This window comes from Panthera tigris, chromosome C1 (assembly GCF_018350195.1).
Source record: "Panthera tigris isolate Pti1 chromosome C1, P.tigris_Pti1_mat1.1, whole genome shotgun sequence".
NCBI lineage: Eukaryota > Metazoa > Chordata > Mammalia > Carnivora > Felidae > Panthera > Panthera tigris.
In genome coordinates, this window is record NC_056667.1 from 25,653,506 (window position 1) to 25,668,735 (window position 15,230).

The 15,230-nt window shown below is 50.0% G+C and overlaps 1 protein-coding gene across 1 annotated transcript in view; it reads right to left on the reverse strand.

Annotated features, from left to right (window-relative positions):
- CSMD2 (CUB and Sushi multiple domains 2) overlaps positions 1–15,230 on the reverse strand; it is a 538,353-nt gene that overhangs the window by 389,920 nt on the left and 133,203 nt on the right. Inside the window, 1 exon segment of the mRNA XM_042993830.1 lies at positions 8,065–8,259. Within this exon segment, the coding sequence (XP_042849764.1) occupies positions 8,065–8,259 (195 nt within the window).

Below are 15,230 nucleotides of genomic sequence, written 5' to 3' on the forward strand. Positions count from 1 at the left end.
ACACTTCCTAAATATTAATGTACACTTCCTCCTTCTCTGGGAACGGGCCTTCCGCACCGCCATTAAGTCGTGTATGTTCGAAGGTGCAGGTGTTATGCTGAGAGTCACCCTTCCAAGTTTATGACGTTATTTATGATCGACTCTAAGTTCCACTGAAATTCCTTCAATTAACTATATAATTTTAGAGAACTACCCTCGGCCCCCTTGGATGTCTGCTAACTCTCTGGTGACCCACAAATTTCAGTAGGGACGGTGGAACCTCCATCCTGCTCCTCCCCTGCCTGCATTTCAGGCCAGCGCCAGTGCACAAGCCTGGACGCCTGCGAGCTTTGGGGTCCTCCACTCCCGTGTCCTCAGTTCCACCCCCAGGCTACTCCGCCTCCGAGAAAACAAAAATCCCCATAGGACCTAGGGGAGAAGCTGACATCTGACAACTCAGGTGTGAGGCAAAGGGAGCCAGGGTGTGACTGCCCTAAAGCCTCCATGCTCCCCCTTTTCCTCATGCTTTGTGGCTCAGTGTTGTGGGGGCGGCGGGGTGCGGGGGGGTCGGTCTCATCAGTGCCCTTTTCTGGGGGCTTGGGGTTCTGCCCCTTTCTCCTTGGCTTTATCAAGGACACCCCTTTTTAAAATTAGGAAATCGCAGGGGTGCCTGGGTGGCTCGGTGGTTAAGTGTCCAACTTGGGCTCAGGTCATGATGCTGTGGTCCATGAGTTTGAGCCCTGCGCTGGGCTCTGTGCAAAATAAATAAACGTTAAAAAAGAATGAAAAAGAAAAAAGAATGAAAGTAGCCCCCGGCAGCCCCTGGCTCCCTACCTGCAGCGGCATCTGCCCAGCAGAACAACCTGGGGCCCCTTCCCTGAGAAGGGTCAAGGGGGAACCACGGGAGACCAGGAAGTCCCTGGCCAGGTGGACTCATCAGGGGGTGCACCTATGAGGATCACCTATGAGGATCAAGCTCTCAGGCCCTGGGCCACCAAGCTGGAGCTCTGGAGGTAACGGTGTCATCATGAGTCTCCTGTCAGGGCTCACAGGCCATCGTCCTGGTCTGTCGCAGACAATGATGGCCAAGAACGTGGCTGGTAGACACATGGACTTGGGTAGAATCCTGGCTCCACTACCCTCCAGCTGTGCAACCACAGGCAAAGTACCTCGCCTCTCCAGGCCTCAGTTCCCTCATGTGGAATAGGGAAGAACAAAATCTTAACCTCCAGGGGTTTCTGTGAGGATCCTGTGAGGATTAAATTAGAGAGGGCAGGGTCTGGCACATAGTTAGTGCTTGATAAATGCCAGCTGGCAGTGGCCGTGGCAGTCAGAATCACAACAGCTAATGCTCCCTGAGTCATTACTACGAGCAAGGCCTTATGCTGCACGCATGACATTTATCAACTCGAACCTCACTTCCACCTTATGAGTTGAGTAGTATATTGTTACTATTTACAGGTGAGAAAAATGGGGCACAGAGAGGTTGAGTAACAAGCCCATGGTCACTCAGCTAGTGGGCATGAGTGGGAAGGCCAGGATTTGAATCCAGGTAATTGGACTCCAGAGCACATTCTGGTTGGTTCTGCTATAGCAACAGTGATGACAAAGGTGATTAGAGGACTGGTGACTCCGGTGGTAGGAGAGGAACCCCATAGTTAGGAACGGTCTCTGGGAGCCATGGTGCATTCCAGAATCACTCAAGGTCCTCACTGCCTGGATGACAAGTGGTGCTTTCTAAATGTTGTGTATATGATCAGTCAAAGGGGCCCAGCGTGCGGCTCCCAGACCCCCTCTGCCATCTGCATCACCACCTTAGGGTCTCATATCCCTCTCCTTCCTCTTTTCAGCTCAGAACTCCACCCAGCCACAGAATTAATACCCCCACTTGGATGTCTCATGGGCATCTCAGACTTTACCTGGACAAAATGAGCTCTTGATTCTCCTGAGGGCACATGCCCCCTACGCCCTGTCCCAGTCATCCCCATCTCGGTTATCGACATCCCCACCCTGCCAGCATCTGGAAAGAGCCTAGGAGTCAACCTTGACCCTTTGTTCCATTAGCAAGACTATTGGCCATGCCCCCAAACCACGGTCCCAATCTCCCCTCCATCTCTGCCATGGCCACCCCTGACCGAAAGGCAGAATCTCCAGTCTGCTTGCCTGTGACAGCTGCCTCCTAACTGGCCCTCCTGGTTGCACCTCTTGCCCACTACAATCCCTCTCATCCTAGCATCCAGAAGGATCTTTTTAAAAAAGTAGATTCGACTGCACCATGCCTGAGCTTAAAATTCTTCCCTGACTCCCTCCTGAGCTTAGAACCAAACCTGAACTTCCTGTCCTGCTCCACCAGAGCAACCCTTCTCCCCCATTCAACTTCGCCACAGGGGACTGTGTTCTATTTCTCTAACACGTCAAACTCTCTCCTGCCCCAGGACCTTCACACCAGCTGTTCCTCTTGTTGGGGATGCCCTTCCCCTGGTCTTCATATAACAAGCCCCTCTTATCATTCAGGACTCAGTTCAGATGTCCCCTCCTCAGAGAATCCCCTCCTGACAACTCCATCTAAAGTAGCCTTCCTATCACTAGCTGCTTCATTTCCCTCATGATCTGAAATTTGTTTATTTGATTTTTATCTGTTTTCTGCCTCCCAGCTGCTCAAATGTAAACCCCACGAGATCATGGATCTGGTCTGACTTTTCGTCGCTGCAATTCTCTGTATCTAGAATGGTAAATATCCAACAATCGGCACTTTACAACTAAGGATTGAGTTCATAACTCAGTAGCACACGGCGCTACGGTGGCACACAGTAGGCGTGCAGGAAAAGCTGCTGAATCCTGAGTGAATGAGTAACCTTCAAGGCTGCTGCTCGTGTTCCCCACTTGGAAACTCGGGGAGACTTAGCAACACGCAGCTTTGAGCTGGCACAGGACGGCCAGAGCTGACTTGGGCCTGTCTGACCCCATGCTCCTTCCGCGCCCAGCACACTGCCTCCATCTCGCATTCTGCAGGTTCCTCCCTCGGGGCTCCAATATCTGGAACGCAGTTTGACACGTGCACTCTGAGCTTCTGCAGACCAGTGCCCCCTTCCCTGTCAGGACACGGCCCGCTGCGCCTGGCTTGAACCTCTGAGGCCAAGCATTTCTCGCTCAGGCTGCTTTCTCTCCACCTGCCTCTCAGCACCCAGCACATCTGAACCCTGTTCCTTCCCCACGCAGCCTTCTTTGCTCCAGGGCCAATGCCCCTCACAAGTCAGGGGCCATTTTGCTGAAACCCACACGGTCTTCCTTCTTGTGATTCAAATTGGCTCCACAAAGCTCGGAGACTCCTAGGGTGGATGTGCCCAGAATGACACAAAGCAAAGGGGGATCACGGGCCCTGCCTCCTTCCCTCTGCCAGCTAGACCAAGCCTCAAAGTGCCAGCAGCCTTGGGATGGGCCTCGATGGAGGTCAGCCTCACACCTGCTCTGCCCCCTGATCCCAGCTACTCCCCCTTAGCCTGGGCCGTGTCCCCAGACTGAGTCTACCTTTCGGGCAGGCGTGTGGCATTTCCTGTTTGACGTAGAGACACAATGCCCTCCAACCTGCTCCGGGAAGCCTTGGACTCAGAGTTTGTGTCACTCAGTGCTGCTGGGCAGGTGGGCTGACCCAGGCCAGGAATTTGCCTTTTGGGCTTGTACGCCTTACATGATCCTGATGGTGGATAGGACCCATCCGGCCGTCCGCTCATTCAGCAAATATTTACGGACCACTGCCCAGTGGATGAGGTTTATCCATGCACAGATGCCAGCCCTTGAGAGTTCTACACAAGAGGAAAAAAGGCCAACAGGCTTTAATCCTTCCAGAGTATGAACCGTTAACTCTGGCATGACCGCGGCTCCTGGCATCGCATGGGCACATGATGAGCACCCTCAGTTCCCATACAACTTGGTCTCCTAAGGAAGCACAGTTTGGAAAATCACTTTTGTGATTTTCACTGGCGTTATTGAGGATGTTTCTCAGACTATGCTTGCGGCTCATGGTGAGTTAGAAACGAGAAATGGACCTGAAGCCCAGAGAACGGGGGAGGCGTGGGGGCTTGGAGAGTGGGAGAGCCACTTGTGCTCCCCCAGTCTTTGAGTAGGAGCCACGTCTCATCTCCTTCAGATGCCAGGGAGCCTCTGGGACCCAAAGCCCTTCTGGAAGCCACACTTGACGTCCTTGGCTGGCTTCCCCAGTGTGTTCCAAAAGAGGGCATTCTCTGGTGTGGCTAAATTAGAAGGTACTTAGGACTTAGAAAGATCAGCCTGGGAGTCTTTCTGGATGGGCCTTGTCCATGTTCAGGAATCTGAACTTGACCCCGTCAGTGATGGAGAGCCACTATTGGCATTCTAAGCAGCAAGTGATCCTGTCAGATCTGTGGCTTAGAAAGTTTGCTCCAGCAGTGAAGAATGGACTGGGATGCGTGTGGCGGGGGACAGGCAAACGGCTCGTCACTGGATGTTACCAGACGGGGCCCCAGATCACTGGCAGAAGCATGGAGGGGAGGGCTGGTGCAGAGGGAAATGTACCAGGGCACGATGGCTGATGGTGCAGGGGGCATCTGGCTTGGGCACCTTGGATGGTGACACTCTTCACCAAGCAAGGGAAGGCAGAAAAAAGAGCAGGTTTGGGAAGACAGGGTTAGGTTTTCGAGGTGCCCCATTTGAAGCACTCTCCGGGGAATGTTGAGTAGAGTCTGAGACCCATGTGGACCTGAAGCATAGGACAGAGGGTGGGGCTGGGGACAGAGACTGAAGAGCCACCTCCCTGCAACAATTAGAAGCCATGTAGTGGACGAGAAGTTCCAAGAGATGTAAGCTGTTCCCAGAGATGAGGCCATGCTGAGCCCTCCAGCATTTAAGGGAAAGAATGGTCATCACCTAAGAGGCCAAAAGAGGAAGAAGAGAGGCTTGGGAGGCAGTCGTGCCCCACAAAGGCACCCCACACCCGTGAGCCACTGCTGTGACGTGAGTGCTGGGGGGAGGCACCATTACCCCAGTCCACTCTGCCTCCCACACCCTGACACACAGGCATTAGACTGGGGACAGTGAGCCGGCCCAGCAACGGAAGCCTCCAGGAGGTTGCCCTTATCACTTATCTTTTACTAGTGGATTAATAAAAAAAAGTATTTTCACAGCCAATCAAGTTTCTTCCAGGTGAAAGCTCTCTTTGTTCAGGACAATACCACCTGATGCCTACATAGCTTGGCTGGGAAGGGATGCTTCTATCAGGAGAGGGCAAGTCAAGGGGCAATGGGACTCTTCTGCCTAAGCGGACACAAGTCCCACAGCGAGGCCAAAGTTAAGAGGCACCAAGTGGAGGAGGCTGGAACGAGATGAGAGGGGCAATGTCTGAGCTCAGGGAAGTCTAAGGCTGCTAAGACAGAAGCCAGGGACAAGCTTCCAGGGAGAAGCGGCCAAAAGCTATGGAGGCTCATGATTGCTCAGACTTTCATTTTAAGCCATTTGCTTTGCTGGGATGCAGACTCCCTGTGTTGCCACAAACCTTCAATAAAGGCCGCGCTGCATGCAAACACCTTTATCAGTGGGTTGTCCTTTTTGTTTTGTTTTGTTTTTCCCCCGGGACAGGAAGAAATGGAAGAAAAATAGGCCAAGTTCCTGACCTAAGTTAGCAGAGCAGAACCCAGGGAGTTGAGGCATGGCGGCTGAGCTCCAGGTTCAGAGAGGGCTGAAGCTGACGAAGATCCCTGAAGACACTGGGCGGGGTTGTGGATTTCCACCTTACTGAGGTAGATATTGACGTGAAGTATATTGCACAGGATGCATGACAGCCCCTCTGCCCCTGATTCTTGGGCTACCTCTGTTTTTCATTTCCATATTAAAAGAGCATGGTATTTATAGTGTTGTGGGAGGAAAGAGAATTGTGGGTTTTGTTTCACAACTAGAACACTTGATTCCATTTACTATCAGGTTTCATATTCTATTATCATGTCACGACTCTTGACACCCCTCCTTGGAAGGTCAGAGTGTTCAACGGTGGCACCCTCTGGGCAGGGGGCGGGTAGGGATGCTCTAAGAGGAGTGGAGACAGCAGCTTCTAGCCGTGGTTGGCCACTCAGGGCCACACACCCGTGTGGAGGGGCCAAGGTCTCACCCGATGGGTTTGGTCATTCCTGATACCAATCATGTGATGAGAAGCACATTCTAAGTTAGAAAAGGGGCCTAAGAGAAGACTTAGGAAGGCGAGAAGGGAGATTCTAGTTCCCTTGGGTTCCACCAAGACAGGCCAACATGGCTGAAGAGGAGTAAACAAACATGGAGGCAGATGGCAACTCACACTGACTGGTTGTGGATTGCCTGTTCATAGGAAGGAATTCACTGCCATGTGTGAGCTCAAGAAAGGGTGCTGGGATCAATTAATCATGTCTGCCATTGCAGTGGGAGCAAGGGAAGAGATCTATGTGCCAAGTATTTTCCACCTCTGGTGTAGATAGTAAAAAGGGTATACGCTTATAGCGGGAGTGGGGAGCTTGTCTCCTCAAGCTAGTCTTTGGATAGTAATTACAGAAAACCTGCCTCTAAGAGAAAGGCAAAGCTTGAACCCAAAGGGAGCTACATGTTCCAATCATTTCTCGACTCCTTGAAACGATCCCCCCCAGACCTATATCTGAGTGTTCTGGGATCCATACAATTTAAAGACGAGAGTTTCAAGAAGAAAAGAGTGGTCAATAGTGCAGAAGGCTGTTGAGAGGTCAAGAAATATCAGGGCCAAAGCAATTCCCATCTGATTTGGCAACATGATGCAGAATATTGGGGCCAAAGGCCAGTCTCCAGAGGAGTAAATGGGAAGTTGGGGGAGAGACCAGGCTGGACTGAGCTTTTGAGATGCTAGGTGTTCCTGGTGGCCTGGGGAAATGCTACAGTGCAATGTCACAGCCATTGAAAGGTGGCTTAAAAAATCTACATGCATGATAATCTCAATTATACACATATTCATAATATATGCATACTGCAGTGTGTGTTAGAAGATGAGAAGGAAATACCTGAAAAATCATCATTAAAATGGGTAAGTTTTGTTTCTTCTTTACACTTTTCCGTATTTTATAAGATCATTTAAAAATGATCATATGTTATTTTTATCATCAGATTACAGGAATGGGAATTACTTTAGAAATAAACTCAGTTATGGTGGGGTGGAGGGGCAATAAGAAACAGGCTGGGAAGGGGCACCTGGGTGGCTCAATCAGTTAAGCATCCGACTTTGGCTCAGGTCATGATCTCGAGGTTCGTGTATTGAGTCCCGTATCAGGCTCTGTGCTGACAACTCAGAGCCTGTAGCCTGCTTCAGATTCTGTGTCTCCTTCTGTCTCTGCCCCTCCCCCACTCACACTCTCTCTCTGTCTCTCAAAAATAAATAAATGCTAAAAAAAAAAAAAAAAAAGAAATAGGCTCGGAAGAGGGTGACTTACTGTCCCGGTTTGCCTGCGACTTAGGGCATTTCCAGGATGTGGGACTTTCAGAGCTAAAAATGGGAAAAATCCCAGGGAAACCAGGATAAGCTGGGCCATCATAGCTGGGAGGCTAAGGCTGATATAGCACCGAAGGAAGGTAGTGGGTTTTGAGGGGGCTGTTCGGGTAAACAGGTTTTGAGCATATTTGGAGGCTGAGAAGACGCCATTAAACAGGGAGGAGGCTGAATTTATGGGAAAGAGAAAAGACTAACCGCCAGGGTGGGGTCAGTAAGAACAAAAGCATCTGGGGAGATCCATGCACAGGACAGACTCTCTGTAATGGAAAACAAAAGATGTTTCTTCTAGACAGAAGGGCAGACTAGCTAAAAATAAGTTTGTTGATGTAGGGGTAGAGGATTGAGGGAGTGCACACCTGAGGGCTAGAAGGTCAAGTGAGGCTGAGAAGCCTCTAGAATAGCTGGGGACCCTGAACACCCTTGGTGGCCCCCAGACATGGCTCCCCATAGCAAGTACCCCAGGCCTTGCTGGAGTGCATGGTGTAGTTTCCCCACTGAAGATCAGGTCCCACTGGAAACTCCCGCCTCCCATCCAGTCACAGCCCACCCCGCCCAGACCCTCCCCGGCCACCTACCTCTGCAGGAGGGCAGGGGGAAGTCCCACGTGGCACTGTTCTCAGAGCCAGCGTGACAGGTAAGCACGGCGTGGCCCTCCAGGAAGAAGCCGGGGTTGCAGCTGTAGCGGACCTTGTCCCCGAGGTTGAAGGTTGAGCCCTGCTGGATGCCGTTGGGCAGCCGCCCGGGGTTCCCACATGTGTGACTGGGGAGAACTGTGAGAGGGAGACACACAGGCTGTGAGTTGGGCTCGAGACCTGACACCTGCTTCTGCACAGCACCCGCCCAGGCGGGTCACCCCCCGGGTCTCGTTTCTCCTGCAGACGAGCCGGCCCTCTCAAGGCTGCCTAGTCCCTCCATACTGTTAGTTGTCAGGCATTAAGGAGGAGCCACACTGGCAGTGTGTAGCCAGCCATCCAGGTTTCCTGCCTCTTCTCCTGCTCAGCCATGGCTGTGGATTACGTTTGTCCCATCACTCGAGATGCCTCAGGGAAATCACTTTAATCTCTTGGGTTTGCTTGCCCTGATTTCAGAGTCCACACTCCCTCTCACGACCAGGGAAGGGACGCAGAGCATGGAATGGAGTAGGTGCTCATTAAACCGAGTGTCCTTTCTTTCATGTGCGTCTGCCCTGGCCGCCGGAGGGGTACTCTGACCCAGCGGGTTTGGGAGAGTCGAAGGGGTCGTTAGCATTGGAACAGGCAGTGGAGTGGGAAGGCGAGAACCCCAGCTCTGATCCGACTGAGCCATTTAAAGGGGGAGCTGGGGAGCTGGAGAATATGATGTTCCGCGTGCGACCAGAGCCGAAGCGGTCACGGCCAGCGGTGCGTGTAGCCTCATTATCCAGAGGCTACCTCAGAGGGTGCAAGAGCATCACGACCTGCCAGTCTGAGGAGGGAGGCTGGGCGCGGCTCCTCTGACCAAGTCGCTTATTCAACCTGACCTGGCTCCCCCAGTCCTCTGCCTTTCTCCCCAGAGTTAGAACTGCCTGTGCCCTGAAAGTCATACCTCCTACCAATCCAGGATGTCCCCACAGGTCAGGGACAGCGGCTCACAGCCACACCCAGAGGGCCATCCAAGTACATGTCCATCACCAGGCGATGATTTGCTAAGGTGTCACTGAAAGGCTGTGGAGCAGGGTGGTGGGAAGTACAGACTCGAGAACTTGGGTTCACATCCTGGCCCGATGGCTTGCTACCCGCGGGCTCCCGAGCAAGTCTCTTAACCCCCTGTGCCTCAGTCTTCTCACTCGCAAGACAGGGACCACAATGGCACCTTCATCCCCCACGGGGTACTTGTAAGAATTAAGTGAGCTAAGATTTGGAAAGTGCTCAGGACAGAGCCTGGCACGCAGTGAGAATGATGCATGTGAATGTGAGCTCCCAGTCCACACTTGATGGGAAGTGTGCATAATTAAAGGTATCTTAAATGTTATGATGTGATAGGGACCAGGCAGGAAACCAAGCCCAGTCTGGGGCAGTCAGAGATGGCTTCCTGGAAGAGGTGACATCTATGCTGGATCCTGAGAGATCAGTAAGAATTAGCTAGGTCAAAGAGTGTTCCAGGAAGAGGAAACGTGTGCAAATACCCTGAGGCCAGAGATAATCTAGGAGCTCAGGCAGCCTGAAACAAGAGGGCAGGGGTGGCAAGGATGAGAAGTAAAGACAAAGAAGTACAGGTGGCCAGCCTGGATTCTAGAGGGCTTCCCAGGCCCTTGCTGTGCCCTCTTCCTGACCACGTTGCTGTCTTCCAGGACCCTCTCTACCAGCATTGATGTTATAACCCTCCAAAAGAAGCCTGCCCCTCTCTCTTCTTAACCTCCCCTTCCAGGAGGAGAAAGCATAGTGTAGAGAGAAATGGCAGACTTTGGAATCACCATGATCTGGCTCTGCAGCCTGGCCCTGTCTCTGTCTTACTCTGTGGCCTTGTGACCTCTCTAAGACTTGGTTTCCTCAACTGCGAAAGGAGAACAATAATGTCTAGTGGCTGAGGGCGTTACAAATAATAGCTGATGCACGGCTGACAACAGTGCCCGGCACACAGTAGGTGCTCAGAAAACGGCGGATGCCTTATTCAATCAGGCCATAGGGCCATGAGGGCAGGGTGTACCCTGGGAGCCTAACGCAATACTCTGGCACTTGTAGGGACGTGACTACATTTTCATTAATTGGTTGTGTGGAGGAGTCATTCATGTAATAATTCCTTCATGCAACGAAAACTCATTGCAGGCCTACTGTGCTGGGACTATAGCAATGAACTAGACAAAGCCGGTCCCTGCCCTCAAGAGGCTTATGTTTTTGTGAAAGACTTATCTCAAGGACTGAAGAGCTCTCCATGTCCATTCTCCACCTTTACCGGGTGAGATGACCCAAATGAAAGGATTACCTCCATCAAGCTGTCCACTAGCCCAGCTTGGCATTTCCCATGATCCCATGCAGCTGGCTTCCTCGGGTGTTCCCGTGATCCCGCCTCCTCGGCCTTTCCCATGAGCTCGTGCTACTGGCTTGCGGCAGCGGAGGCAGCGACTGTGATATGTGTGTGTTTGTGAGTGTCAGGGGGTTGGAGGGGCGGGTCAGGTAAACATTTGGAGAAGAAAGCAAGCTAAGGTGAGGGGAGGGAGCCAACCAGGGGAAATGGGCTGAGAACTGGTGTAGAACTAACGTTCCATTTTCCGCAACGAGACGCGAAGACGCAATTTAATTAAATTACTAATGTCAAATTTTTAATGAACCTGCTTCTGCTTTGGGCTTTCTTCCTTCGAAATTAATGACTGGAACGTCACTATAAATAAAAGTCGATTCTTTCTAAAAAGTCACTCTCAAACACTCACTGCTCTTTACTTAATGAGCTGTTCGTAATCAGACCACTCTGACCTGGCACCTCCTCTGGGACTCGGGTGTGATGAATGGGGGCTCGTTCCCAACACCACCTCCTTTTTTATCTTGAGCGCCGCTCCTGAGAGGCCACACGGTGAAGGAGGCGGGAGGGCAGATGTTGGGCTCAGAGAGGTGTGGATTCCACTCTCAACTGAACCACCTCTAGCTGAGTGATCTTGAGCTGTAATTGTCACCTCTGCCCTTCAATTCTTCATCTAAAAATAAGGATACTTTTCCTTCCCATGGGGGGTATTGTGTTAGTTTCCTAGGGCTGTAACAGTGTACCACAAACTGGGTGGCTTAAAAAAAAAAGACAGATTCTTATTGTCTGACAATATGCAGGTTTAGAAGTCTATGGGAAATGTTTGCATCTCCCTAGTTTCTGGTGGTTTTCTGGCAATCTCTGGTATCCCTTGGCTTATAGATGCTTCACTCCCATCCTCTAGCTTCGCTTGGCATTGTTTCTCTATGTCCAAATTTCACCTCTTTATAAGGACACCAATATACTGGATTGGGATTGAGATACACCCTAAGGAACTCATCTTCACTTCCTCATCTGCAAAGACCCTATTTCCAAACGAGGTCAAATTCACAGCTACTAGGTGTTTTAGGACTTCAATAGATCTTTTGGGGGACACAATTCAACCTAGAGCAGGGCTGTTGTGCACAGTAAGTAAAACCAGATCTATAACACCTGCTATTGAGTTCCTGGTATGTTTCAGGCCCTGGGCTACAAGTGTATTTTACTTAGTCCTCAAAACGATTCCGGTGGGATAACTATTATCCTCATTTTATAGATGCAAAAAACTGAGGCACAGAGAGTTTAGGTGACTTTCTCCAGCCCACACAGCTAGAAAATGGCAGAGCTGGGCTGTGAATCTCAGTCTTTTTGGCTCCATTGTTCAGCACTCTTAAATGGACTGTGATACTAAGAGCACCCACCATACAGTGGGTGCTTAATCAACCAGAGTTCCCTTCCTCCCTCCACCATTGTAGGTGCCAGGACAAGATGAAGGGTGATTACCTGACTGTCCAGATTTAATAGTCTGGTTTTTTTCTCCAGTCTGATTTACTAACCTGGTATTTTTTAATAATGTCAAGGGCAACATTTAAAGTGTAGGCTTTTGTAATGTATCTGATGTGCAACTTGCTGGACAGACAGAGGAGATCGGAGATAAGCCACAAAGCAACAAGCCTTTCTAGGTGAGGCATTCTTTCATTTTTTTGATTTTGTCCGTGTGTTTTTTGGCACAGATATTATAGCTGTTCATGCTCTCCCATCTATAAAACTTCCCTTTGATTGCTCACAAAATGAAGAGTGGGGTATTTACATCCAACGCAGTCCAGAACAATATTATTAAAGCTGTGCCTGACATTGAACAATTCCATTGTAGATTAGCTGTGGGGAATTCTGTCCCTTCTACAAAGCCTGGCTCTTGCCAATCAATATAATATTCTCAGTGATTGTATGACAATGAATCTCCTCTGTGGTTGGAGTGCAGCAAAAGCTACACTGTGCCTTCTTTTATTTTTAATTTGAGACTTTAGTTCCCATATTATAATGAAGAGTCCTTTATGCTCTCTGGACAAGCACCCTCCATATGTTTTGATTTCTTATCTTCCATCAAGTCACTTGTTTCATCTCCATGGCCATACGGTTGATACTAAGTGGCAGGATGGCTGGGAAAAAAAGATTCAGAGAGAAGGACTGCATTTCCCACAACGCTCAACATGGAAAAAGGAGATGGCATTTTGTGTATGTGTGTGTGTGTGTGTGTGTGTGTGTGTGTGTGTGTGTGTATGTGACTGAGGGCTAGTGGGCAGTCAGAGGAGGGAGGAATAAAAACCATTATCTTCTGGGTACCTACTTCTGCATCACACATGATCTTAGTTATTCTTTTTTTTTTTTTACATTTTTTTAATGTTTATTTTTGAGAGACAGAGACAGGGCATGAGAGGGGGAGGGGCAGAGAGAGAGGGAGACACAGAATCTGAAGCAGACTCTGGGCTCTGAGCTGTAAGCATAGAGCTGAACGCAGGGCTGAAGTTCACGCACCATGAGATCATGACCTGAGCTGAAGTCAGACGCTTAACCGACTCTGCCACCCAGGCACCCTGATCTTAGTTATTCTTTATAACTCTCTTGCTTTTAGCTGTTTGGCCTTGTAAACATAGTTTATTGCACACTTACTATGTGCTATCCTTAGTGCCATGTGCTTTGTGCTCAGAGAAGCGTGTACACTCGCTGTCTCTACCTCCTCTCCTCCCATCTGACACAGTACATATTTGATACATTCAATATTCTTTGTCTCACCCTGGTACTATGTAAGCTACACAAAGACAGTTTGTAGTCTCTTTTGTTCACTTCTGTGTTCCAGTTCCTAGAACGCCGCACCTCATGTATACTAATACTTTGATAAAAGCTGATTGAATGACTTCATGACCTTATTTAATCCTTCCAACAACGCATTGAGAGAGATGCTATTGTTATCCCTTGTGGAGATGAGCATGATCGCCAGAGAGGCAGGGCCATTTACTCGAGGCCACATGGCTCGCTGCGGGGGAAGGCTGGGTTTCCACAGCAGTGCCTGGCAGCTGAGCCCTTCGCATCCTCACCAGGCAGTGCTTGCACTGACGACTCCACAGAGTCCACAGTGGCTGGTGTATCCTGAGACATCCTCGTAGAGGACTTACACTCATTCTCCTCGGGGAGGTCTTGGGGCGTCAACCAGAGCCTAGTCCTGTCCATTGCCCGCTGCCTGTCAATCAAACGAAGGCAAGGGCACCAGGGCCTCAGATGGGGTGTGCCGCCCACGAGTTCACAGGGACCTGTCCCGTCAGGCCCCTCCCTGACCGGTGCCGGGTGTAAGCCCCCCACCGCGAGCATGTTCTCTTGGCTTTTGTTTCCAGTGTTTGCAACCTTCAGCATCAGGGTCACGTGGGGAGTTTCATAAAGATACTGATGCCTGTCCCCCAGCCTACTGAATCAGAGGTAGAGCTTGGGTTCATGTGGGTGACTGCAACGTGGAACTGAGATTGACAACCACTCACAGTAACCTATTCATGTTGGTTATTCCATTAACGCCGTTGGGTTTACCTGTCTGAGCTGTGAACTGTTCAATCTCCAGGGCCTTTCTTATGGCTGGACTTTGACTTCTGGGGGCAGCAAGCCTGGCTTCGCTCCTGGACTTTGCTGTGCTCCATAAATCAGACTTGCCCTAGCCTTCCCTCTCCTTTGTCGTTCCTCATCATCCCTGCCCTGGACTTCTGCACCCCACTCTGACCTCCTCGCCGCTGCTGGAGTGAGCATTCCAGAACGGCAAATTCACCACGGTCCTGCCTTGTTCACACCCCATCAGGGACACATGTGTCAAAAAGGCTTCCCTACCACCAAGCAATGGCGAATGCAGGCCCTCTGGTCTTTGCTTGGTTAATACAAGAATAAATAATGATTTGAAAAATTAATAATAAGAAATAAAAGGAAAGAAAAAGAAAACTGTGAGAGCTTTCCCATTGCTGTCAGAATAAATTAAAGCTTGGGCTCATGCAGCCCCATCCTTCTGTGAGGCGGCCCCTGCCAACATCTTCTGCTTTATCTCCTGGTCCCCCCAATCTTATCCCCTCCACTATGGCTATTCTAAACCACAGGCACCCTAAGCACATCTTGCTTTTCTCTCAAATTTCCCATCTGGAAAATTCCTACTCATCCTTCAAAGCCACATTAAATGTCACTTTCTCTGGGAAGCCCTCCTTGATACCCTTCGTGTCTTGTAGAAACTGTAAAATCCCAAGAGAACACATCGTGACAGAATGTAAATCCAAGCATCCAAGCATAATGCCATTGGCATTTGGCTCCCAGAATCCCGGAACTCCCAGCCCATTAACTACAGAGGGTCCCCCCTACCCCCCATCACCGCCCCGGTCATCTCTTCATTTTGCGATCTCATGTCCCACATCTTACATGATTGGGGTTTTTGGATCCCACTTACGGAATTATGTTGGAATTTAGTTGCACTTTAATTCCTGCACTTGTCATATGACGTTGCAACTCATTCATCCATTCATTTACAACACCCTGGCTTCCAAGCAGGAGCTGAGCCTGCCTGTAATTGTTTGTTTAGGTGCCCGTTTCATCTCTGGACTCCCCCGAGGGGCAGGAATGACTTCTTTATTTATCTAGTGTTCGACTTAATGCCTGGCAGGAAGAGGGTGTCTTGTTGGAATGTGTTGAATGAATTTTATATGTGTACATATATATAATGTATATAATATAAATATAAGAATATGCATTATATATTAGCATATATATA